The following is a 27,557-nucleotide window of genomic DNA, read 5'->3' as shown; positions in this document are numbered from 1 at the left end:
CTTGCTTTTTCAAGATATCAAGTTCCCACCTACGAAGGTGCATACTCCTGATGTAGACCCTGTTGTCAACACCTGATTTTTGCTCGGTCTACTGCTTGAACCTCCAATTCACCCCAAACACCCGATCAGACCCTTCCAACCTCTCCAAAACACCCAAAAACCCAAAAAACCCAAATTTACCCTAAGAGCCCTCAGATCCACCGTTAAACATGTCTGATACCAATCCAATGGCCCCAATCAACCCCTACTTACACCTCAACCACTAGATCTGACCCTACCATCAGACCCAAGACCTCCCAAAACACCTACCTGTAAAATTTCATCCCAAAACACTTTTGCTAAACATACAAAAATATTATTTTTAAAGCTGATCTAGAGATGAATGGTTTTTTCACTTGAGTGACAAGTCAATGCTCAATCATCTATGATGGGTTAATCCATAATATCATAATTAACTAATAAATATTTAAAAATAAATTATAAAATTTATAAAAAAATTAAAAATATTTTTAATATTATACATTCAATCAATAATTGTGATTAATAAGAATTATTTCTTAACAATCATGAAAATGATTAAAAAGAGAATTAATATTTGACCCAAGATCTGCTCACAGGATCAAATGATTTAGCAGTTCAGTTAGCTGGGCCACTGGCTTTTTGACCAAATCAGTAATTTCTTGCATATAAGCGATTTGGTAATAAAACGGATCTAAAATTCTGGCTTGGTGATGGGTCAACTGGTCTAATTGGACGGTTCAACCACGGATTAAAAATCACTAACTTGAAACAAGTCGGTTTCATTATAAACAACTGAGTTTGATTACCATATAATGAAACCGACCCAGTTTCGTTGAAAACATTGATTGATATATAAACACTCGATGGAATGACACATAAAATGGGAGATGAGAAGAAAAAACAGAGAATTTAGGCTCAGTTTGGAAGGAGTGTAAATACATATATAAACAGTACAAATACATACAAAATAATACAAAGTGTAATCTTTGCAATCTACATGTTTGTATTTGTACTCCTTCCAAACCGAACCTTAATCTCAAAGCCCCCAAGTTTCTCTTAGAAATTTGCTATTTGCATGCGTGCAAGCATTCTCACAGGTTTCACATCGTTGCAGGTTTCCTAAAGGGGGCTCTTCTAGCTTGTTGTGGAGGTGGAGGTCCATATAATTACAACTCATCAGTTCCGTGTGGCAATCCGAGTGCAAAAGTTTGCTACCACCCATCATTGTATGCTAGCTGGGATGGTATTCATATGACCGAAGCAACCTATAGAATCATTGCGAGTTTGCGACTGGTTTAATGGAAGGACCATATTCCACCCCTCCTTTTCACGTAGCCCTATCATCGCTGCAGAAAGTTGATCAAAGCTCTAATTGATCAAGCAATAAAAATTCAGTACAGTGCAGTGGCAGTGTTTAAAAGACTGATCTCTTGGATGAGCAGCCTTTCTCTAATGATACTGATGTACTAGTTGGAGAATAATTTATAATAAAAAAGGATAAATAAACTATAACATTAAGGCTTGGATTCTTCCCATTTTGCTCCTCCTTTTGGGTTTTAATTGAACTTTTATAACAAATACTGAAAAAACGATAATGATCAAAGATAATTGAAAAGTCCTAAATATTGTACATTTCAAATGTTTGTTGCATGTTATATAAAAATTTCAACCATTTATGTTAAAGACATCACATGATATATTTCATTGGTTCATGTGTACATTCGCGTTCCAAAGGGTGTGCTTACCAGTTACCACCAAAAAACTTTAACAATATTAAAGATCTCACTATGACGGGTTGCTTTATCACTGGTTTGTTGATGTTTGAGGCACGTTCCAGCAATTTTCATCGAATGCACTATAGATTTTGCCTAAATTGAACCAATGTAGAAATTAGAATACAATTTTTTTTGATAATTATATAAAATACAACTTAACATTACCATCCCAATACATTTAGACTTCTATATCAGGGAAGGCCTGCCGATTGCATCAAAATGTCATCAAGAAAACCAATCTAACTTGTGGTGCCTACCTCAGAAATAGAACCTTCATCAGCCACTGCAAAAGAAGGCTTTCATCTTCTCACTTGAAACCCACTAAATGATAAGCCAGTGAGCTTCACCTGTACTGAAGAAACCAATAATACCTCACAAGCTCACATTCGAATTGATTTTAAGTAGGTTAAGCTCCCTACCCCAACTGTGTCTCATGCCTCGGGGTCAAAAACCAAGCACAATCAACTTAATGAACAACTTCCATTGTTTGTGTTCTTCTTATCCAATCCAAAATAACATAACAATCTTCTCTCCTAACGAAGTGCCTACAAAACACAAGAATCCATTGAGTGACTTTGAACTAATATCAGAACTGGAGTACAAGTATCCCTAATTGTTACCTATTTTTAGTGCGGTAAGCCTTCAATTCAGAAATTTCCCTGTGACTGGATATATCTTTCTTAAAATTAAGTGATTCAGGCACCACTACATTTCCTGTTTGGTCATGGTATGCATCAAATATAAAGTTGAGAATTTTCTCCTGCAACAAAAAAAAAATATATTATCAAGCTTGGCATAAGCAGGATAACTAATGTAAATGCATTTGGTGATGGATAATAAAAAAAAGAATCTGTTGGTTCTGTTCTACAAGCAAGATTCCAATGTTGAGCAATAGAAGGAACCCAGTTGATTTTATGAGTTTCAAGCTATTCCTATATCATTTAGGATATCAAGGCCTGCCCAATGTCAACCAGGGATAAATTATAGAAATGTATTCAAAATCATTTCAAAATTTGCAGTTGTGACTTTAGTATAAATCATACGGAGATCTAACTTATGTACATATTTGTGTCACCTCAGAATGGCTTATCTCTCAGTTTTACATCTTTTTCCTTATTTTTACTATCATAGAAAAACTTTGCATGAGATTTCCATTTAACAAATATTTTATTTGTGAGCAGCCATGATTTGCAATTACAAGTGCACCATTAACAGAAACAATAAATAATGAACATCAAGAGCAAGGTACAAAGTATCAGAAATGCAGGGTGCATCGGAAAGGCAATTTTAAGATGCGTATCAAAATACTTTGGATACCGACAAAAAATCAAGATACGCTAGGAAACTCATATAAATCCTAAAAAACCATATTAATAACAATAAATATGATTTTTATATGACTATAAATAAGTTATTTAAACATAAAAAACATACTTTATTATTTTGGTAATTAAAAAAACATATTTTAATGGTTTATATAAAGTGTGGGATATCGTGACACAAAGGGTAACCCATTGAAAAATGGTGGAAGACATAAAATGTGTATATATATATATATATACCTTAATTTTTAAAAATCAATATAATTTATATTAATATTTATTAGTATATATATATATATTCTAATAATAGAATTTAGTGACAACCATACACTAAAAAGAGAGCTTAATTAAAAATTAACATGCATGTTAACATGACAAGCACAAAGGGCATGGCGTAGTGATTGATTTGTAGTTAATACAAATGAGCAACTAGGGTTCAAATCTCTTTAGCTCCTACTTGTGATTTTTAATAGACAAATTTTGTAACATTCAAATTTGATAATTTGCCTTCAATAGTCTTAAATGTATTATTTAGTTTAATTTGGAATTTAAATAATGCCTTTAATGATGTGTCATTAAATATAGCACTTAATTAGGAAGGTGATGCGTTGTTCAATGTAACACTTAATTAAAGGTGATGTAAATTAAGTTTGAATTAGGAAAGTTACTAAAATTGAGAGAGAAAAAGGGAAATTAAATTTGAAAATGAAAAGTTGCCTAAATGAGAGAAGTATATTAAATTTGCATTGTATCGGTCGATACATATAGCGTATTGAACTGTATCGGGCTTGTATAGGCCAATACAGACCTAAAACAGTCTGATGCAGGCCCATATCAGCCCGATACTGATGAAAAGAAATGGAACATATGAATTTGATATGTTCCTTATATTGGACCCTTAGCAAAATGCAGCGTATCAGCCAATACAGACCTATCCCTTAACTAGTTATCCCTCTTATCCAACAAGAGTACTGGAAACAGAATTATATTTCTAAAGGAGGGAGACTCATTTTAATCAAGTCTGCCTTGTCCAACCTTCCGGTGTATTTCATGTCAGTTTTTAAAGCCCTGGTGAGAGTTGCGATGAGGATTGAAAAAATAATTGACAACTTTTTATGGGACCCAAAGGAGAATATGAGTGGTCATCTTTTAAGGTAGGAAGAAGTGTGCAAACCAAAGGAGTTGGGTGGGTTAGAAGTTGGTAGGATCTGGGAAGCAGGATAGGAATTTGGCTTTGTTAGGGAAGTGGCTTTGGAGATTCGCAAGGGAAAAGCGGCTTTATTGCATTTGATATTTAGGAGAACTTATGGGTTGCACCCAAATAGTTGGGACTCTAGGCCAGCTAGGATTGCAACTTTAAGAAGTCCTTGGAAGTCAATTTTGGCTTTACTCCTTACCTATATGCAGCACATAAGATATGGCACAATGTTTGGACAAGAGGTGAAGTTTTACGAAGATATTGGGTGGGTAAATAGTTTCTTGTGTCAGATCTTCCCTAGAATCTGTCAACCTTGAAAACAAGGCAATTGCTGAAATGGTTACTGTGGGGGGAAATGGTTTGGTGTGGGATTTGGGTTTGAGAAGACCTTTGATGGACCCTGAAACAACCGAGCTAATTCCCCTTTTGGATCTACTTCAGGAAGTTAATCCATCTCTGGTGGGGAATGATGAAAGGGTTTGGGTACTGACCACAATGGGCAACTTGTGCTTTTTTTAAGACTTTTGACCCACCCACTGAAAACAGACCCTTTCCTATAAAGAAGGTTTGGTATAACCCTATCTCTCCTTAAGTGAAGATGTTTTGTTGGGAGCCTGTCAACCAAATTATAAATCCTATCAAAAATTTCAACAAAGATGGAAGTTCTGGGCTTTTTCTCCTTGTGTGTATCTTTTGTTGAGATGTAAATCAGTCCTCTAAAACTGATGTAAACTTGGAAAAATTAGAGAGAAAAGAGGAAGAAAAGAAGAGAAGAGCAGCACAAAAGAAAGAATATGGAGAAAAGAAGAGGAAGAAGAAAAAGAGTTCGAATATCTCTTCCCTCCCTTCTCTAATCCTTTTACTAAACTTCAATCTTAGCATAACTACAAGTATACCCTTAAGTGGGCGGCCAGCTAGGCGGTAACATAAAGAGAACTAGCAAAAACATACTACAAGAAAAGATACTAGGGATAACTATCAAAAAAAAATAATAATAAAAGATACTAGGGCCCATTTGGCCCAGTCTCTTTACATGTTGGAAGAGTGGGGGGAAATACTAATCTTCTATTTCATTGCTCCTATTACCTCTAGGCTGTGGCAACTAGCTTTTGGGCTGTTTGGAAAGACTTGGATGGCACCTGCTGAAGTAGCTGATTTGTTTAAAACAGATTGGTGAAAAAGGAGCATTAGGAAACAAAAAATTCTGATTTGGATGACAGCTAGCTTTTGGGTCAGTGCTATGGGATCTGTGGGGTGAAAGAAATGCAAGGATCTTCGAAGAAAAGTATAGGAATGTGGAGAAAGCTTTTGACCAATAAAGATTAGGGCTGCTCAGTGCTCATTGGGTTGTTCGGTGTGAAGACTTTAAAGGTGTCTCCTTCAATGATCTGTTAAGAGGGTTGCAGGTGGTCCCCTCCTTCAGGAGTAGTCAAGCCAAATTTTTGATGGTTTCTGTCTTGGGAACCCAAGAGCTTCTGGAGTAGGTGGAGTTGCCAGCGATCATGGGGATAACATAACCCTAAGTTTCTCTGGGCCAGTGGGTAATGGAAATTCTCGGAGAGCAGAATGCCTAGGTGACTGTCAAAGCCACCCCCATGAGGGTGGGTACCAAGGAGGCTTATGACAGGTGAGGCAGGCTAAATCTAGGCACCACTCTGAATGCCAAGGAAAGCTTTAATATGCTGGCTGATTCTTTGGCAAAAGCAGAGCAGGGCTTGGTGGGGAGTTGTAATTTGTAAGCTTGTTGTGCGAAAGAGTTTCTTTCTTTGTTTTTTCTTGCTTGATTGGTGATCTGATGTAATTTGGCCTTCTGCTAGTTTGGGACCCTCTATCTCCGCTTTTATTCATTTGTGTGACTGAAGCTCTCTATAAGATGGTAGAGAGAGCACGGATGGGAGGACTATTAGAAGGTTTCAAAGTGGGCAGTCGAGAAGAGGAGGTAACACTACTACAATTTGCAGATGACATCCTTTTCTTCTGTGATGCAGCTTGGGATCAGTTATGGAATGTGAAGGCAATATTGAGATGGTTTGAGGTGGTAACAGGTCTGCGAATTAACATCTTGAAGAGTGAATTGATGGCTGTTGGGGAGGTGACAAACCTGAAGGAGTGGGCAGATGACTGGGGCTGTAAAGTGGGAAAACTACCCTTCAAATATTCGGGCATGCCTTTGGAGGAAAACTGCAAATCAAAGCCATCTGGGAGCCCATACTGGAGAAGGTAGATAGAAAATTAGCATCTTGGGAGACTAAGTACTTGTCCAAAGGAGTAAAAGTCAATCTAATTAAAAGTGTGTTGTCATCCCTTCCTGTATTCTATTTATCTTTATTTCCAACCCCAGCCAAGTGGGCAGCAGCATCGGAAAAGAGAATGAGAAACTTTTTGTGGAAGAGGATGGAAGGAGGAATCAAAACGTCACTTGGTAAACTGGAAGAAAATCTGTAGCTCTATAGAAAATGGGGGCCTAGAGATCAGATCAGTGAGAGATGTGAACACTGCGTTGCTTGGAGAATGGCTATGGAGATTCAATGTGCAGTCAAACAGCTTGTGGAGAAGGATAGTTGTGGCTAAATATGAGTCTAGTAGCAGGGAGTGAGAGACAGAAGAAGTTAGATCAGCATACGGTTATTCAAACTGGAAGGCAATTCAGAAAGTACAACATCAGTTTCTGAAGGGCATCAAGTATAAAGTGGGAAATGGCCAGAGGGTTCTGTTCTGGAAGGATCTCTGGTGTGAAGAAGGACCTTTAATGACTTTATTTCCTAATTTGTTTGAAATAGTCACAAATAAGAGTGCTACTGTAGCTGAGTATTTGGAAAGACAGAATGGACACTGCATATGGAACCCCCAATTCAGAAGGAACCTGAACAACTGGGAGGTGCTGTCACTGATCAGCTTGCTCCAGATTCTATATGATTCAGAAACGTCTGGTCTACGGGAAGACAAAAGATTGTGGAAGTTAGAGAAGTCGGAGAGCTTTTCTGTAAGATCATTTTTCAAATTTGTAGCAAGGGAGGAGACCACACCATTTCCAAGTGACAGGATTTGGATTAAAGCTGTCCCTTCTAAACTGGCCTTCTTTGTCTGGGCAGTGCTGGACAAGATCCTAACAAAGCAGAATCTAGTCAGAAAAGGTCTACAGGTGGCAGATTTGGATTGCCTCTTATGCAATGGTAATGTGGAGTTTTCTGGTCACTTACTGATTCAATGTGAATTTACTCATTGGATCTGGTTAAGGATAGTAGTTGTGGTTGATGTAAAATGGTGCTTCCCAGCTGAAGTGAAGGGTTTCATTGAGGCATGGCATCTGGAAGGTTTAAGTAGAGCTGGAAAGGTAGCATGGAGCATACTTCCTTCAGCAGTGTTATGGGCTGTGTGGAGTGAAAGAAACAGGAGACTGTTTGAAGGGATTCAGGCTTCAAAGGAAGAAATCCTACGTAAAATTCTGGGGATGGCTCATTCTTGGTTGGCGGTTCACCCTTTGTAGGGAGCAAATTGTATATCCTCTGTTCAGTTTCTCATTGTACAGGGGTTCTTCATTGGCCTTCTGGATTTATTGAAATACTTTACATTACAGTTAAAAAAAAAGTTACTGACAAAAAAAAAAGAGTATTAACTAGCAATCATCCCTCAAGTACCAAACTCCTTATCCCACAAAGCAGACAGAGATCAGGATGGGGGTGGGAGAGAGAGAGAGAGTGTGGGTAATTGCAAATACACACACCCAACACACAACCTAAAATTAGATCTTCTTTCATATCTCAGTTAGGAAAGACATGCTTAAATGCATCAAAATTTCTGCATGCTTTTCTATGCAGATAAATAGTTGAAAAATATGCATGAAAGTCATCTATAGATGGATGAGTAGGATGATACTTCTCTAGATTTACAGTGATCTTAGTGTTGTTTTGGGCAAAAAAAAGTAGATATTTGTATATAAATGACATACCAGTGGGCGTGAAGCATCAAGCCAGTGATAAATAAGCTCATTACGGAACCATGTTATTTGCCTCTTTGCAAAGTTTCTGTGAGAAAAGTTCATGCCGACAGTTAATCTAGAATGTCTTTTGATAAATGACAGTTAATCTCTAAAATTGCTTATTTATTTATTTATGAGAGAAAAGTAACCTTGTAGCTCATTATATAGAAAAGAGGTTACATTATAGGATGTATAAAAAAATTAAAAAAAAAAGCATTAAAGGCCAGTTCCTCCATAGGTAGAGAGCTATAACTATACAAGAAACCCCTTCCCACAATTGCCTTTTTTTGTGTATCATCAAAAGTGCAAATTTTACAAGTATTAGGAGGCAAGGACATAGAACATAGAAAATCAACACAAAGTGAAAGGAGTATGTTATCATAAGGTGCAATTAAATTTCTTATGGTGTAGAGTACAGGTGCTCATGAAAAACCAGAAAACTTAAAAAAAAATGAACCAGATACTATTAAAAATCTGTAATTAACTGAACCGACCAGCACACACATGTATAAACCAAAAAACCAAACTGGTCAACCAGTTAACCGATTGATTCAGTTCCATTTTGGTTTGAATTTTTAAAAAACCGACTGAATCGGTTCAGTTTCAAATATGTGCTCACAGTTTGGTTAACCAAACCATGAGCACCTCTTGAGTAGAGAAATGCAGAGAAAGAAATTGAAAGAACAGTGCACAGACAAATTGATGGCATCTGAGTATATTTCCTTGAAGATATATGTTACTCCATAAGGATATCTTGAAAATCTGCATTGAATGTCCCAGTAAATCTACAAATTATTTGAAGATGAGCAACAATACTTACCATGTTCAGATGCCACTATGTAATCAATCTGATCTTCCTAAGGTTTCAAGAAGACCAGTAAGCCTGAAAAACACCCCAAAGTGTATATGATGAATTCTAATAAATTAGATCAAATGTATCAACACACTAGTCATGAATAGTTTTTTTTTTTTTTATCAACAACAGAATCAATTACGGGAGGGAGAAACACTCTTAGCCCTCCCCAACAGAAAATTACAATACGACCCAAACTAAGTTATTCCTTCCCACCCCTTGTTTAGCAAGTGTATGAGCAAAAGCATGTGCATCTCTTTTGACCCAATTACAAGTCAGCTCTACCCCTTGTAGCAATTTAACCGCTTTCCTCTTCTCAAAAATGTAGCACCACCATCCATCTTCCTCCTCTTGCTGGGGCCAGCTAATTACAAGCTTAGAGTCACCTTCAGTTAACAACTTCCTGATATTCAGATCTTTAGCCTTTTGAATCCCTTCCATAACAGCCATAGTTTCAGCTTTGAATGAGTCCCCAACTCCAATTAGACCTGAGTAGAGTGCAATGATGCTTTCCTCCTCATTGCTGAAAACTCCTATGCAAGATGGACCTGGATTGCCTTCACTGCTACCATAGGTCCAATATTAAAGATGCCCAACTCCCAATTCCCTAGCCAGGAATACTACTTCTCACTAGTCATGAATAGTTATCACTTATGAGGAACCTATGGTTTAAAACACCCCCAACATTTGTTACATTTTCGGTAATGTGCACAGTATGACTAATTTATTCCCAAGTTTTATTTGGTTATAAAGAGATATGTTTCATAAGATTTTTAATATGAGTGCATAATCATTCTTATTTTAACATTTCATGAGGGTTCTTCAAAAATTTTCACAGTTTCTCAAATCATTCTTCAATATTTCCCAAAAGGACAATATTTTCAACCAGCTATACAGTTTTTTATGATAAATCAGTGATATATCCCTTTTCATGAAGGCCATGTATCAATTTGTATCAAAATATTTTATTTGGTTCACATGGCTGCTTACATAGGCAAGCATTGGTGGAACATGCACAGCGCTGACATGGGGCATATGTTTGCCCCTTTTAGAAGAATTAAATAAAAACAAAACAGTGGAGATGTGAAAGAAAGATGAATATCTGAATAGCTTTGAAAGATATTGAAGAGCAACCAGAAAAAAGGGAAGGGTTGGCAAAAATCACATGAAAAAAGTCTGTCAACTTTTCACCGAGACTTACAAGGCCATAAGCACAAGATTGCCCTCAGTGAAGGGAAGTAAGGGCAGATTTTACCATGGAGATAATAAGAACAAAATTTTATTGGTTTACTGTGGTGCCATAGGTACTGGGGACTACATCAGAGTGGAGATTATATTCTTGCTTCAGAATCTGAGGTTGATGTGTTCTCTTGGTTGCTCTCAGGTGCAAGGAGAGGGCAACAAAAGGTGGTCATTGAATGAATGGGAGATGGTGGTAAGGGTTCTTAGCAGTTGTTGCATCACATTAGGCCTAGGTTTTTGGCAGAAAGAGTGAACACCTCATTCCTCTGGATCCAAGATCAGCAAACAAATTGGCAGATAGCTTATCTAGGGGAATGGCATATAGGGATGGAGATCGCATTGAGTGGACCCTTGGGTTCACAGAGAGAATGTACCCTCTAATCAGGAATAAACACGTAATCCAAATAAATTTGAATTCCAAACTGATGGTTTCACGCCTCTAATGGCGGTTCACTCAATTGAACCGTCTCTAAATCACAAAGCCCAAATCCCAAAAACAAAATCCATTCTCTTATCTCTGTCTCTCATTTGAACTTCCCCTCCCCAGTCTCTTTCTCATCCAGACTAACCCCTCAACCAGTCAGTGACCAGACCCCAGCAACCGGTGGCAACAGTAAACTTGTGACCAGACCCAGGAAAGCAGATGGAAAGAAAGATCATTCCTTCCTCTGTTTCTATGAAGGAAAATAACAAAGAAGTATTAACACTAACGACCATGCATCAAAATTGAAATACCTACCTTTCTTCTTCCTTTATTGTGGTTCGTCTCATCATCATCTCCTCAACCGATTCTTCTCTCTCTTTTGCACAACAAAGATTACTGAATTAAATTAAACTAAACTAAAAGTCATAAATTATAAATTCATGGTAATAATAGCACTCTACAATCCCTGAGTTCTGTTCCATTAACGCACCCTAGCATGTTATGCATTCATTGAAAGGAAAAGTTGCAGACAAGCTCTTTTCTTTTCACCAACTCTCCGTGTTCACTGTCTCATTCCTTTAGTGAATCTCCCATCATTCAAGCTGAACCTCAAGTGAGTTTCTACCTCCCATTCCATGGTCTCGTGTTCGCCCCCTTTTCAACCGCCAACACCCTAAGCTTGCTCACATCTTGGGGTGGACACGAATCAAGCTTTTCACGAGCTATTTGAGCTCGGCTCGTGAAAAGCTCAATCTAAACCGAGCTTCAAGCATCAAGCTTTTATATATATATATATATAGTATTGTACATATAAAAAATAATATATAAATAAAATATATATACAAATATATAAATAAAAATATTATATATATAATATTTTTATTATATATAATAATAACTAGTTTTTTTAATTTTTAATTTTTTTATATGTAAAATAAAAAAATAATTTTTTATATGTATAATTTTTTTTATTTTTATAGGAAATTTAGCTTGCAATCAAGCTCAAGCCAAGCCGAGCTTGAACTTATATGAGCTTTTGAGTCGAGCCAAATTTGAGTTCACATCTCTAGCTCGAATCTTGCTCGAGCCTCGCAGTTTTTGGTGAGTCGAGCTTGAATAGCTAGATATTCAACTCGGCTTAGCTCAAATCCACCCCCACCCACATCCCCTTCTCCCGACTCCATCTCCAAGATCCCTACTCTCCTATCCCAACTCAGAGAACAAAGAAACAGGAAGTTGACCTTCAATTGGATCAAGTTGTAGGGCATCTAACCTTACTTCACCCAACTTGCCATTGAAGAGCTCCTTCGAAAATGATTCACCTATGCTAATCTCCAAGAAAGGCCCTTTCGCTGAAATCTAACAGCCAACCACCACTTCCTCTTTTTTCTCTTTTTAAAACTCCCCTTTCGAGTTCCCAATATGCCTTTATCTCCCAACACATTTTTACTTTTGCCACAGGCCCCATACTTCTTAAGATCTTTTAAATATTTGACTCCAAAAGCCTTGCCTTTAAAATATGATAGCCCCTTTGTTGTCACTTGGACACCTATAGTCAATGACAATTCTCTGTTAGCCACATGGGTCACACTTCTTTGCTCCAAGTTCAATCTCAAAAAGGTTCATAAAGCCTTTTCGGGAACTACCTTCTTCTTAAAGCCTCCTCCTGCCAGGTGTCCCTACTCGGCTAATGCCCTTTCATCTCCTACCCCAAAATTCCTTTCTTACCCTCCCACCTCTCCAGAATCTCCTTTCTCCTCCACATGACTCTCCAACTCCCTGTCTCTTCACCTCCCATTGTCTTCTTCCTTCAAACTCCTGGTATCCTACAACGGCAACTCCCCCTTTTCCTCTTCAAGACAAACAAAGTCCTGAATTCGATTCGGCATTACCACTAGGTCCTCCTCAAGTCACCGTAGCAGTATGCAACCTTCAATCACCACCCTCAAGTCATACCACTCCCTAGTGAAGTTTAACGCTAGACTCAGAGGAACCAGCTTCAACCAGGATTCTTGATGCAACCAGATTCTTCAACTTGTATGTGCTAGCATCAATTCTTCTGAAATATCCACAGGTGTTTCCCACAGCACAGAACGTAATCAGATTCCAGACATGAAGGGGGATCCGGAAAATGTTTATACAAACCAGACTCCAATGCCCCACTTCTCGTATTGCCCTACTACTGGATTCCATCTACCCAACCTGAGATCAGGCATTCTAAAACTAACTGATTCTTGACCCAAAACTTCATCTGCCTCTTCCTTACTGCAAAAAATAAAAAGAAAGAAACCTGCATTTAGTTTGCTCACCTGAACTTCTTTCAAGCTCCACTCTGATCGAACCCATCTCTGAACCTCTAACTCGTCAGGTTAAGAGTTAACGAAACACCCTACCAGACATTTCTCTAACCAATCACCCTCTCCAGAGCTCCTCCGCTAAATTCCACGAAGACCTCTTTCATTACACTGATTCTCAATCCAAAGCAGCCCAGAAATCACCAGCATCAATGAATCAAGCAGTTACTGTGTTCCAGCTAAGTACTGGGTTCTATCCCAGGGTGCAACTGTTCATTCCAAGTCAAACATGCTCAATCATCTGAAGATGTTTAATACCAAAATAAAATGAAGCTTCCCCTATAACTATGAAGTTGGTTTCTCTTCTTGTTATAATAGGTGCTTCTCAAATTCACAAATAGGACTGAAATATCTGGTAAAATGTAACAAATGTAGATGAGCATGCATTACCTAGATGATTTCTGAAATTCTGACAGAAAGGCATAGAAATCTTGAGCAGAGCTGTGGCCCTGTTGCTGCCTGCACTTTACTAGGTACTCCATAGCCTGATGTAAATAGATAATACATACTGAATTCAATAGTGTAGTCATACATAAGTTCTGAATGGTTTAGATTGAAGTTATGTCATCAAATGCAATGACAAAACAGAAAAAGAATGATTTCAGTGCACATAGCTTCTAAAAAGCCAACAAAATAAACATTCAGATAATCTTCAACATACTTGTCTATAGCCAATTGCTCGAGTTGCAGAATTTGAATTTGGAAGAAGACCTGTATCAAGAAGCCATGTGGCCTCAGCCAGGATTCCATCTCTTCCTACAATTGAAACGTATTGTCACTAAAGTCCTGACTTGTAATTCAAACAGTAAATTTCAATTACTCATGCTCAGAATCAAGAAATAATTTTAGATTGGTTATGTGTCAATCTTTTGATGGGAGTTACTATCCTTTAATTGATATCAAATACATCTATTGCATAATTCACATTATGATACATACAACCTCCCAAGTATAAAAAGTCGCCACATGCTTGACATTCTTTCCTAAAAAAGAAATTATCTACCCATAGTTAATTCGCTGCAGCCTGCAGATATGTAACTGAACCTACAAGAACTATCCAACCTTGTATGTGGTATGAGGCCTTGGGGAAGGTTCTTTTGAGGTGCAACCCACTCAAAACCAATTTTAGTTGGCTTCTGATGAGTTTTCTGTGACTGGTTTCAGTACCCATTTCCAGTAATGAACTTTCAGTAATTTCCAGTTACTTTGAGTTATTTAGTTGCAAGGAGGAATTCAGGAAGCTCACTAGTAAAGTCACAGAGTTTAGAGCTGCTTTCTAATTTTATCCATGTAATATCATTGAGTTGTTTGAACTGTTTGCTGTTTTTGGCATGGTCCTCTTTTATGTTTAGATGGGGATGCACCATTTTACAGAATGGACCGGTGAAACGGGATTCATGTAGCCGACCCCATATAGTTGGGACAAGGCTTGGATGAAACCAGAAGTAGGAGAGGGATATACCTGATACGGAGAAATAGTATCTCCCAATGGAGGTGTTCACGCCCAAGGAAGGAACCAAAAACTGCTCCCACTGAAGATGGCGCAGTGTAGGATGGAGCAGAATCAGCAATGTTCGTCTAACGAATCGAACCCTTCACAAGAATTCGCTGGAGGCTATGAGCACAACTTCAGATAAGCCTTTCTCCAAAGGCTGATATCAATATCCAATCTTGAACGTTCCTGCTTGAAAGAGGAGATCGAACTGGCAGTTATGGCGGCAGCAGGAAGGAGGCGGCAGGGAGAAAATAGCGCAGTGGTGCTATGTTCTCTCTTCTGCATCTCTTGCTCTGAAAGTGAGAATGTGATTTTCTAAAAGCTGCCGCCCCCTTCTCCTTTTATAACCTTAAAGGGATCAGCTCCTAATCCCATTAGGAGTTGCTGATCCAAATCATATTTGGACCTGAATTCCCTTTAAGAGATAAGGAGAGACACTTATCTTATCTGCAGATTAGATCAGTCCTCTCCTAATCTTATCAGGAGGTTTCCAGATCTGAATCTGTATTCAAATTTAGACTCTCTAAGTGGATAGGGTAAGATCCTATCCTATCTGCTAATCTAATCTCAGATTCGCCCCTTTATTTAACTGATCAAATCAGCCCAGTTCGAAATGGGCTTTAGGCCCAATAACTATATGTGCTCACTTAGCCTTCCAAACTGCTGCCCAATTGGGCTTCCTTGTATGGTGTGGGACCCAAGCATTGATCTACACATCAGCCACAAGGGTTCGTCCCAACCTTTGTTACAAGGCCTAACCGAATTCACTGGAAAGCTCAGTGAACCCCCTGAGCCCATCACATTGACTTTATGGGCCCAACACTTACACTAAGTGGTCCCTGAGCCAAGCCATCTTGTAACACCCAGGGATTGTGGGCAGATGCAAGATTAGCCCATCAGGCATTACCCCCAATGGTCTTACACTTAACCTCTCAGCCCATAATGATCATACACTGCCCCGACAAGAGAGAACCTCTCCCTCGGCTGCAAGGAACAGTGTTGCACTCTCTACTCACACGGATCCCGGGAATTAAAACCTTTTTGCAAACAATTTGAAACCGTAATATATATATATATATATATATATATATTTATTTATATTCGTATATAAAATATATTTTGCAAAACAAATTTCAACGATTGAAATCGGTTGCCGGCAATCTTGGTTTCCATCAGAGAGAGTGCATCCCCGATCATTACCTTTGTCCGACAAAGGGGTTGATCCTGTCACTATGATCACCCACTCAGATGAATTCTCAAACTGTCCCAACATACCCAGGTTTTGACCCCCTCTAAGGATCTCACTGATTGGCATATCAAAGACAGCCCAATCCGACACCTAGTGTAGTATCATAATCGAGTCTAGGGATCAGGTGTAACTTTCCAGTTTTGCCCACTAATCTCCAAGGTCCAGGGCAATACTGGAAATTTGGTCCGGTTTAGGGTTTCAAGTAAACCTACACTACATGTGCTTTGGATCTCACCCCGACAGCTGAGACAGGCCACCCCAACACTTGGCGGCACATCAGTGTCAGCCTTAGCAGGATAAATCTCCCCAGACTTATCCAACGGCTGTGAACATTCTAAACTAACACGAGTCTCATTAAGTATCCAGTTTAAGGGTATTACACAGAAACACACCACAAGAACATGAATCAAATATGCACTTTATTCATTTACAATAAATGTCATAAGTACATCAATCTGATTGGAGCTAAGGGCATACAACTGTCTAACATTTCATGGTGCGGATACTGTGTACCTAGAGAAAGTATCTAACAAAGGATAAGCTTCCTCAAAGGGGATGCACATTCCATCAACAGTTTAAGCACTATGCCCCCAAGATTTCAGAATGGAAAATTATCTCTTATTTTTGTTGCTTAAGCCCCACAATCTGATCCATTTCTTACCTTCTTTGGGCCTGAAATGTTGCTTTTCCAACTCATTAGTGGATTTGAGGTCAGGTTGTCAATTCAAAACCTTAGTAAAGGGGGGAAAGGCAGCCTGGACTATCATCCCTCTTGGTGTTATCTTGGCCATTTGGAGTTAAAAAAGGCCATTATCCATTTAGAATGACAAAAAGTCCTAAATCTTTGAGCAATGCTTTCATGCCAAGGAAGTGGCTCTAAGGAGGGCAGTGACTTGGCTCCACTTTTAGTCTTAGTTGTCAACCGACATGTCTTTCAGAAAGTAGAGCACTGCCCCAATTTCACTTTTGACTCACTTTTTGTGCTTAAAAGGTCTTTGTTGAATGTTGATTGCCATTATCATACAAATTTAACCTTATATGTGGCCTCCTTTTTCTAGATATAAAAAAGGGCATTACCCAATGTTGGCCCCAGCTATCTAAGGTCTTGGGAGGGGTACTGGATATGGTCCTAACCCTTGGCATTTTTTGCACAAAGTGGCCAATCTCGGACTCCAATCTACATTCTCAAGCTTGCCAGCCCAAGGTTTTACTCTTACACCAAGTAATGGCTTCTTCCTTTTTCCAGATATGTTCACTGAAAACTAAACTATTTAACTATAACTTGAGAAAACAACACCTTACCTTGTTTAAAAATAAAAAGGAAACAGTTATGCCATGAAAACCAATAACACAAATCTCACTAACCAAAAGCAATGTCATGCAAAATATCATTTAATAGAAGATAGAATACAGCAAATGCCTTAACAAAAATGGTTTGAACTGCAGTGCTCTGTAATGGGAATCTTCACAAAATCACTTATCAAACAATACAGTAATCAGTTACACAACAATTAAATAAAGAATATAAGCATCTATCTGATACAACAAATCATAAAAGAAAGCATGTATAAAAAGGTCCTCCAATAAAACAAGAAAAGTGCAAGGATAATACAACTGCAGTTCTGCTGAGTAGCAAAGAATACCCATAAGCATATCCTCACAGCGCAAATCAATCAGTCTATACAGATCCAGCCTTGGGCTTGAAAGGAAAAAGCAAATGAAGTCATAGTCCAGATCCTCTGAAAGATTTTCTCCAAGTGTATCAGCAGAAAAGGAATCATCATGATCTGACATTTTTGAGTTTATCTGTTCCTTGAAAGAATCATATGGTACTTGGAAAGCAGATGGAGGTGAACCGCTAGACTGAAATGGACCAAAAAAGGAAAAGAAAAAGAAAGGATTCACATAATTACCTTATACATTGTACAAAGTAATCATTCAAACATGCTGCAAAAAATAAATAAATAATATACTAATAACAAATTATTCAAAATTCAACAAAAAATATTTCTAAACATCTGCACTATCATTTATTCCTACCTACGTGGACTAACAGCAGAATCCTGTTCTTCCAATAAAGCAATACTAATTCTATAAGCAATTGTCAAGCCCTAAAAGAAAACAATCAAACTAGACAAAAGTGCATTCTCATAAAACAAATGAAAAAAATAAGTATCAATTAATTATACCCATAACATAGTTTTTACTTAAAAGAACCCAAAACATAGCATATCTTTCACAATTCCAAGGTTCAGGAAGATGAAAGAAAAAATCAACAATTAACCTTGATAATCTCAAGGCTGCGTCTAAGCCGATACCAGTCATTGGAAGCCAAATATTGAGCCTTAGGGTCACCTGCATCCACAACCAACCGCACAGCTGCATCCCAGTCCCCATCCCTCTGTAAATTCATGAGTTCTGAGTATACTTCAGAAGCAATCTCGGGAGATGCTTTTGGGACTTCTGGCTTTCCGTAAATATACCTTCCATTTTAATAGAAATTATTGTCATTACGCAGCAACCAATTAGTTCTCCAAACTAAGTACCTTAGAGGACAAGTAACTAAAATTGAAGATGAAAGAAAAATCATGCTCTTTATCTCTTTTCAACATACTGGTAGAGGCAAATGAATAATTGGAGAAAGTACAAAGAGATTTATCACAGGAATGCTGAATAAAGAAATTCAAATTCCACATGATGAATTCCTTTTTGCACTCCTAGAGCAGCCAACAGACCTGGGTAATGTGAGAATGTCTTATGGTTGTGAAGGGTATTGGAAAGGCATGTTCTTCTTTCTTTAAGGTCATTTCGTATAGGTCTGAAGAAGGTACCAGACTACCAGGATAAGATTATAGGAAGATCCATTACTTCACCTGTGATTGGTGCAATTTCAACTGGCCAGAGCCTCTGTAAAGGCCAAGTTTCAGCCACAACCCATACCTCAATTAACAGGAGGTGGAGTCACTGGTTTCCTTGTAAGAAAAATTACATTCATATGCCTATAAATCAGGCTTATTGTAGATAGTGGCTATGCTATCCCCACATGACTTGTCTACCAATCTCTCTCCTTCTTTTTCCCCCTTTTTCAGAAAGATCAAGCTCACAGTAGGAGAATATTCCTGCAACCAGGTTTCAGGAACACATGCACATTGTGTTGTGTATGCTAGTCATTTGAAGAACATAACTAGCCTCCAAGTTTCAGAAGCAGTGAAAATTTTATAAGGCATCTGATTTGCACAAGAAAGGCATGCCAAAACATACCATCGTAAATATAATCCAGTTCCACCAACAACTATTGGTACACGACCATTTTCAAGAATTTCTCTTGTAGCTTGCCTTGCATCCTCAAAGAATTGTCCAACTGAATACTCTAGAAGCAGAAAATAACATTATGTTCCAGATAGGTGATAAAAGTACATTGAAGAATGTTGACCTCATAAGATCAAAGAAAGTAAAAGCATTTTGTAAGCAACCAAAATACAACCACCAATTAGTACAAGTAACAGAGATTTGCAAAATGTCTTACAGGTCTTAATGATGACCCATGCTAGTATTTTACATAACATAGGCATTATGTCTTACAGGTATATATGCACACAAAGATTTGCAAAATTAAGATGCAAGAAAAAGTTCATTGTGTATGCTAATGCTCTAAGCTATCACAAATTCACAATCTTGACAGATTGATTTGTGGACAAAAAAGGCCTTTATCCAATGTGTTTTTTTTTTTTTGATAATTAGGCCATTATCCAATGTTGGTCCCAGCCATCTGGGATCTTGGGAAGGGTAGATTGGATACAGTTCTACCTTCGGCATTTTTACAAATTGATGTATGGATATCAGAAGGAAATAACAAAAAGCACCAATTATGACAAGGCATCTTCTGATCTCTAATGTAAGCTCCATTTCATCTGATTAAAGAGAATAAAGGAATTATAGAGCACATGCAGTTGAGCTAATGCCAATGTTAAATTTCTTGTTATATGGCTTTATGAACTAAACCCAAATTGTAGACAATACCTTCAGATGGATGCAATATGTCAACCAAATGGTGTGGAACTTCCTGCAAAAACAACATAAATAAAAGTAAAGAAAAACATGAACATGTGTAACAAATGAGGCTGCTAAGTTCTAGATAACATAGACTCCAAGAAAGATAGATGAGCAGCAAATAAACTTAGAAACATCACAGCAAAACCTTTGTCATAGATACATTATATGTTGTAATTTCCTTAAAGATCAAAACTTTAAAGTAAGTTGATAAAAGTTTTCTTCCCACCATAGATTAAGACTATAGTGTGGCTAGGGAGAGAGTTGGGAGAACATCTCTCTACAGGGGAACCATAGTTCCAGGATATCATTGTATTGTGGCTCTATTTTATCCGATTTGAGTATGCTCAGACATATAGGTTGTTATCCCCTACCCCAGTTATTAGAATGATGGGATAGCGATATATCTTATATTTCCATTAACAGTATCCATTTTGACCTTATTATTAATACAAAAAAAAAGGAAAAGAAAAACTTTAACAAGAAAATTCATTCTAATAAATCAGAAATCTAACTACTATATTGCTAAAAATGTTTCACGTTTATATGTTCTGTTCTTTAAAAATTTCAAAATGTACAAATGATAAGACCTACTACGCAAAGGCCTTCCATCTCAATGTCAGTTTCAATCCCATCTACATGAAATTAAAACATTAATTTTTGCAGTTAGCTCGAAATTTAATAAAAATTCAGTAATAGAAATTTGAAATGTTGAAAATTTGAAATTTTCTTGAAATCAAAAGGTCTCAAAATTCTTAGAACTCTTGTCGGCACTAGAAACATGATCTATCCGTAAACTTAACAAATTCCATTCTCAACTTCCGTGCTACAAATTGTGTTAAAATCTATTTTTCCTAATAAATGCTAGGCGTTCATACAGAAAAACAAACAATAGAGCAGAGTTCAAAGGTGAAGATTCTATAAGTATACGTGGTTCACTTGAAGTATGGATAACAAAAATAAAGTATCAAGAATTCATCAATTCAACATAATTCTTGTGAGAGTAGAAATTTAGAACCTTTCTATCACTCAAGGAAGGCTTTGCCGATCCAATATCAAGTCCGCGGTACACCTGTACCACATGTCACATCGAATTATTAAATTTAAATAAATACGTGCCTTTACCAAATCAATGCGTTATATATCCAGCTGCATAGAAGAGTAAAAAAAAGCTACTTGTTTTTGAGGGCGGAGAAAATGAAAACCTGCACGGAATCTGCGCTAATGATTTCTCCGTTGAGGCGTTTTGCAAGCTCCAAGGCGAGCCTGCTTTTTCCAGCGCCAGTTGGGCCCGAGATTACGAGAACCTTCTCCTTCTTCCTCTTCTGCTTCAAGTCTAAAGTGCAGCAGGTAGCTAATGTACGACGGCGAGAAAACGAAAGTGTAGGACATCTGGGAAGAGGTCGCTCCGCGGTGGAAACCAGCCTTAGACCCCATGCCCGCAATCCAAGCCCGCAACTCATTTGAGAAAATGCGAGAGCGGGCGAGCGAGAGAGAGAAGTGAGGATTGGGCAAATTGATGCTCACTGGCTCAAAAAGTATGGAAAAATTCCATACCCTGAACTTTGAAACTAGTGTCAAGTTAATACTTTAAACTTTCAAACGTATTATTATAGTATTCAACCTTTTTTAGTCCCTCTTAGCAATCCGTCAGTTATTTTATCTTTAAAATTTGGGTAAATTACAAAGACCCCTGTACTATGGCGTCTGTAAGGTGAGATGACGAAATGCATGAAATTACTAAAATACCCTTACTAAATTATTTTATTTTCATTTTACTCTTTTTCTCTTAAAACCTATTAAATCTTTTGTTTTCCCTTTCTTCTCTTCTTTTCCCCTTCCTCACCGTCTTTCTCTCATTCTTTTTCTCTCCCAACTCTCCAAAATGAAAGACGGAGGAAACCCATTTATCACCTTCCCTTTTTCTTCTTTTTAGCAAACGCCGCCAGTAGTACTCTAATGATTATTGCCACTGTCTTTCTAATTTGGTCATCGGTGGATTAAGCTTTTTCTCTAGAAAATGAGTCACTCTCGATCCCTCTCTCCCCACACTCGGCTAAATCCAGATTTTGCAGTAGAGAAGCTACGACATATTAGATAGAAAGGAAAGGGGAAGGTTAAGCTGGAAGAAGAAAGGGGAGCAGAGAAACATCTGCAATTATCAGCAGTCATTTTCAACCCAGGTGCCCCTACGGCAAGTACATGACAACACTCCCTTTCTCCGGCAATGATATAAGCGACCCTGCACAACATGCCATAGCTCCAAACACACCGCACCCCCCGCCATCGACGGCAACAAAGATGACGAGCACAGTGAAGCGGACGCAGGAAGAAGAAAGGGGAAGGGGAAGAAGAGAGATCGAGGGAGAGAGATAAGCAGTGATTTCTGCATCTCCATTGTTCGTGTATCGTGAGGTTGGGGAAGATTAACAGTGTTTTTCTTCCAATTCTTTGAATAATTATTAAAAGGGCAGTATAGAGATTAAAATTTATTGCAACCACGAATTTCAACCGAAAACTATTAGAAGGGGTCTTTGTCTCATGATCATAGTACAAGGGGATCTTTATTACAAAACAATGTATAAAGGGTCTTAGTCACAGACCCCATAATACGGGAGGTCTTTGCAATTCTACCTTAAAACTAAACCATAACAACACTGAGCTAGGATTGGATTAACTTAATGAAAGAACAAAATCGTGAATTGATGAACTCAAGCCCATGAACACCGGTGCGCGTACAGTCGGATCCATCAACACTTGATCCACGAACACGCCTTTGTTGAAGTGAACTAGAGCAGCCAACGATGGGGAGGTGCCACCGCCTTTGAAGTTGTACGAGCAAGTTCGCACACTACGGTGATCAATGAATTGAAAAACAATCAATGAAATCTGTACGAGCAAGTTCATACATTGCGGTGATCAATGAAAGTTGTACGAGCACAAGAATGAAAGCTTTAAAATGCATGCTTTCTCTTTCCACCAGGCACCAATCGCTTAACCTGCGTAGTTCACGACAATTGCATCTGTGGTCTCTCGCCTTCTTTGACTCCAACGATGTCTTCGATTGTTCTTCCATCGGTTTCCCTATAGAAGATATCTCTCAACGCGTCAATCCTTTATACTTAACGTTGGTGACCAGTTTTATACCAATTTAACACTTTTTGAAAGTTTGAATGTTGCATTGACATGATTTTAAAGTTTGAGAACTAACTTGAAACTACCTCTAAAATTCAGGATACTAAAGTAGAATTTTCTCAAAAAATATTTCTCACGAGACGTAATTCTGTGAATCCATAAGTTCACAGGATCCGTGAACCCACCAACCAGAAATGACTATATCGTTGGGGCGAGTAAAAGGTTACGTTAACGGAAGTTTGGCCCTCAACACAAAAAAGACAAAAAAAATTAGAGTTCCCTCCCTCCATACAGCAGCATCCACCAGTGTCCTCACTCCACACCGGCGTTCGTAAACACGGAAGCCACTGGCGGTGAGAGGGATATCATAGGTCGAAGAATCGCAAAAGAAGAAGATCCTAAGAACGGACGTTGGACGCCGGACGCCAAATGATATTCCTCTCGTCGGTGGCTTGCACGTTCACGAATGCTAGTATAGAGTGAAGACGTCGGTGAATGCTTTTCTAGTTAACGTTACCCTTTACTCGCCCCGACGATGTGGCCATTTCTAGTTGGCGAGTTCACGCATCCAGAACGTGAACTCCTTTTCCACGATCTTCGACTCTTCACTGGACAACCTCCCCATCATTTGAGGAACTACGACTGAGTAGGCAGACAAGGGACTCTATGGTGCTATCCACCTATTCAATTTCATGTCCGTGTCATTTTTCACTGTATATGTGGACTATTTTTAATTTTGATCCATGTATCTCCACAGATAATTATTTGAGCAGCCACCAAAGATGCCACGAATAAAAAATGCCACCACGTCAGTGCCATATAGGCATTAGTGTTTACCACTGTTTGGTTTCAAACTAAAAAACATAAAGTCAAATTTCTTAAACTATTCCTACTATTTAGTTAATTGACAAACTCTACCATTCTTGTTCATATATTATCTTAAAGTACCCCTACTACTTTGACAATTGACTACTTGCTCCCCTACCGTTAGGGTTTTATCATAATTCGTCATAATCTATTCACATACCACACCACGTGATTATTATATTTTAAGAAAATGACAATAATACCCTTGTCTTCACCCCAACACCGATACTTGTCATCTGAAATATGGGGTTGTCGGTGCCTGCCATCTGAACATGTTCTTGCTTTTATTCACCCCTGACACCTGTGCTTGCTATCTAAAACATGAGGGTTGTGTTGATGCTTGCCATTTGAAAATGGGCTCAAGTAGATGCATCAACAAAATCGAATCCCTGTCGGATAAAAGGGGTAGAAAGTTATCTTGGAACAGACATTGGTGAGAAGGAAAGAGGGGAAGAAGAACAGAAAAGGAAGGAGGATGAAGATAAAGAGGGAAAAGAGAGAAGTAGTGGCCGGAGGAGTGGGGATTGCTGGTGCTGCTATCGCAATGTCGGGGAAAATGAACAGTATCTTTCCAATTGATTCTGGTGAACACCGGATCCCTATCAGAGTCACAACAAACAAATAATGGCCATTTCTCTATCGCCTACACAACACCACCGTCGGAAACACTATTGGAACCGCTGTTGCAACCCTACCAGACTAATGTACTCGTTGTCGAGTTTGCTGGTCAAAACCAATGGAATTGTAGGCTACTTGATCTATACTCTATCTTTCCTATGGATGTTCATGTGGCCACCTAAGGCCTGTGCAGTGGTGAAACCTCGCTTACAAAACACACACCCATATGATTGGGTATGCTTTGGTTTTCATTAATCTGACCCATTTATGACTCATTTACTTTGGTATATTACCTATAGTTTATAATTAACAATTTCATTTTATTTTGGGGGTTGTGTCAAGTCAACCCCCGAACTTCAAAATGTGTCTCTACAGCACCTTAAACTTTCAAATTGTGTCTACTAGGTCCCTACTGTGAGTCAACACCACCACATGACATCGAATGCACATTAAACAATTTCAAAATGACAAAACTACCCTTATAATATTTTTCTGACCATTTTACCGATTTCGTCTAAGCATTAAAAGAAGGAAAGGGGGAAAAGGATTATGAAACTAGAAAGCTGATCATCTGGTTACAATTGATCATTGAACGGGGGATCTTGAAAAGGGGAGTGGGAGCTTTAATAGTTGATTGGTGTTCGATTTCACAACCCTTCTTCCCCTTTCCTTCTTCTAACACTCAGACGAAATGGGTAAAATGGTAAAAAAAATATCATAAAGGGTAATTTTGCCATTTTGAAACTATTTAATGCACACTTGATGTCACCTAATGGTGTTGACTAACAGTAAACTAACAAGGGACCTATCATACACAATTTAAAAGTTCAAAGTACCATGGTGACACATTTTGAAGTTTAGGGATTGACTTGACACAACCTCCAAAGTTTAGGGTATTGTTTGGGAATTTTCCCTTTATTTTTTATAACTCATACCAAAATAAATTAATTATTTTCATGATTAATTAAAAATTCCCAAACAATATTACTATTTTTAATAATTAATAAATTTCATTTTATTAATGTTTTTGGGATTAATTACTAATATTGTCGATATTTTACTAATAATTTACCAAAATTAATTAATTCTTCTTAGGATTAATTGAAAATACCAAAAGTCACTTAAAATCTATTATTTATATCCGTGATTTGTTAAAAATTGCCAAAATTTCATTCCAAATATATTACTATTTTTAGTAATTAATATTAATGATATATTAATAATTCATGATTAATTAATTAGTGATATATTACCAATAAATTAATTAATACCAATAATATTTAATTAATTCAATATTACTATTAAAAATAGTAGTATTTTTTATAAATTAAGAATTATAAAATTTATTAATTCATAATTAAGAATGATTAACTATAACTATAAATTTATTATTAATTTTTTAAAATATTAATTATAAATTTTAAAAATAATTATTAACTATTTTGTGAATTATTAAAAGTTACCATAAAATATTACTATTTTTAGTAATTAATATTACTACTAATAACTATAAATTAAAATTAGTGCTATTAATTTCTAGCGGGGACCCTACAATGCATGAGTTTTGTTAAAAAATTTGAGGCAAAAGGAGCTAAGGGTGTACCTTGGGTTGGGTGGGCCTAACTCAAGCCCGACCAAGTTCAACCCAAGATTTTGCACAATTTAGGCTTGAGTTTTTGAACTTCAAGATAGGTTTAGGCCAAAAAACTTAAGGCTAAGCTAAACTCAAGTTGGGTTAAGGCCTTAGGTAGTTTGAGCTTGACCCAACCCAATTTGAGCCCCTGCCAACATTTTATGATATACATATCTACATATTATCAATATGTTTTACATGTAAATTGGGCTATAAAGCTCAATATGCCTAAGCCCAAATCCAACCCAAGATGTTAGGTTAAGCTCGGGTTGAGCCTGAGTTTACCGACTCAGGCCTAGGTTAATAAATTATTAGTAATTATTGACATTCTATTTTTGTTATATATTATTTATATTATTAGTAATTATTGAAAATTTCTAGTATTTTTGCTCTTAACAAGCTAGCCATAATTTGAGCTTTGTAGCCCAATTTCTAGGTAGAATATATTGATAATATGTATACCACAAATTGTTAGGCGAGCTCAAATTAGTCAAATTGGGCTCGAGCTACCTAAGGCCTTAATCCAAGCCCAAACTGAATTTAGGTTAGGATTGAGTTTTTTGGCCTAAGGGCAACTTGAAGTTCAAAAACTCAAGCCCGACCTATGCAAAATCTTTGGTTGAGTTGGGTCGGGCTCAAGTTAGGCCTACTTAAGCTGCACCCCCAACTCCTTTTGCCTTAGGTTCTTTTAACAAAGCCTATGCATCGCATGGGTCCCCACTAGTAAAGATCTAAACTAATACATAGCCAACTCATCCGATGTACACCATTATCATCATAGATGGTTTGATTTGTTGAGTGGTTATATATCTTTTTGGTCTTTACTCATAAAGTTCTATTGGAACTGTGGGTGTAACCATGGTTTACATTCTTTATATGATGCAAATCTGCTGGTAAAATCATACCTTATGTTGTGTTTGGTTTCAATACAAAATTTCATATGCATTTGTAAATGCATGCAAGTGCAAAAGGGCTCAGTGTGAATTTTGATTTATTTTTACTTTAAATTTATTCTTGTCTTATTTTATTGTGAGAAGTAAAATAGGAAATAAAATGAAATGACCTTCATTTTAGATGAAAGAGAATAGAAATAGGAAGAGGATTATTTGTTAAGAGTAAAGTAGAATGTAAGATGATGTGGTCCTCACTTTATATGGGAATGAATTGAGGTAGGAGGAAGGTGGTGCAAATTTTGTATCAGTTTTTGGAATAGAAATTTTATACTGCAAGTGCAAAAGAGATAAAAAGTATAAATTTTTTATCAGTTAGGAATGTAAAACATAATAACAAACAAATAAAAGCAAAATTGAACTAGATAGAAATTTTGCACCTAGTCAAGATT

General features: G+C 37.5%; 1 protein-coding gene across 4 annotated transcripts; it reads right to left on the bottom strand.

Moving 5' to 3' along the window:
• Nucleotides 1-1,568: 1,568 nt before the first annotated feature.
• Nucleotides 1,569-21,576, bottom strand: IPT9 (isopentenyltransferase 9). Of its 4 annotated transcripts, XR_737879.3 has the most exons (12): nucleotides 21,168-21,572; nucleotides 20,981-21,034; nucleotides 19,933-19,975; nucleotides 19,174-19,282; nucleotides 18,197-18,395; nucleotides 17,556-17,775; nucleotides 13,830-13,924; nucleotides 13,559-13,653; nucleotides 8,266-8,341; nucleotides 2,417-2,556; nucleotides 2,054-2,341; nucleotides 1,569-1,889 (listed from the first exon to the last, which is right to left on the bottom strand). XR_737879.3 is itself a non-coding variant. In XM_010280777.3 (11 exons), exons 1-11 carry the CDS (start codon nucleotides 21,423-21,425, stop codon nucleotides 2,263-2,265), a joined length of 1,368 nt encoding a protein of 455 aa, XP_010279079.1. In that variant the 5' UTR covers nucleotides 21,426-21,572; the 3' UTR covers nucleotides 1,862-2,262. The 4 variants fall into 4 exon arrangements, 2 of the variants coding, with proteins under 2 accessions (XP_010279079.1, XP_010279080.1); XM_010280777.3 differs by having other exon boundaries at nucleotides 1,862-2,341; XR_016080125.1 differs by lacking the exons at nucleotides 1,569-1,889; nucleotides 2,054-2,341 and adding an exon at nucleotides 9,116-9,178 and having other exon boundaries at nucleotides 2,493-2,556; nucleotides 21,168-21,576.
• Between the last annotated feature and the right edge of the window lie 5,981 nt (nucleotides 21,577-27,557).

This window comes from Nelumbo nucifera, chromosome 1 (genome assembly GCF_055504915.1).
Source record: "Nelumbo nucifera cultivar China Antique chromosome 1, China Antique-T2T, whole genome shotgun sequence".
Classification (NCBI taxonomy): domain Eukaryota; kingdom Viridiplantae; phylum Streptophyta; class Magnoliopsida; order Proteales; family Nelumbonaceae; genus Nelumbo; species Nelumbo nucifera.
This window is presented reverse-complemented; position numbering and strand designations above follow the sequence as displayed.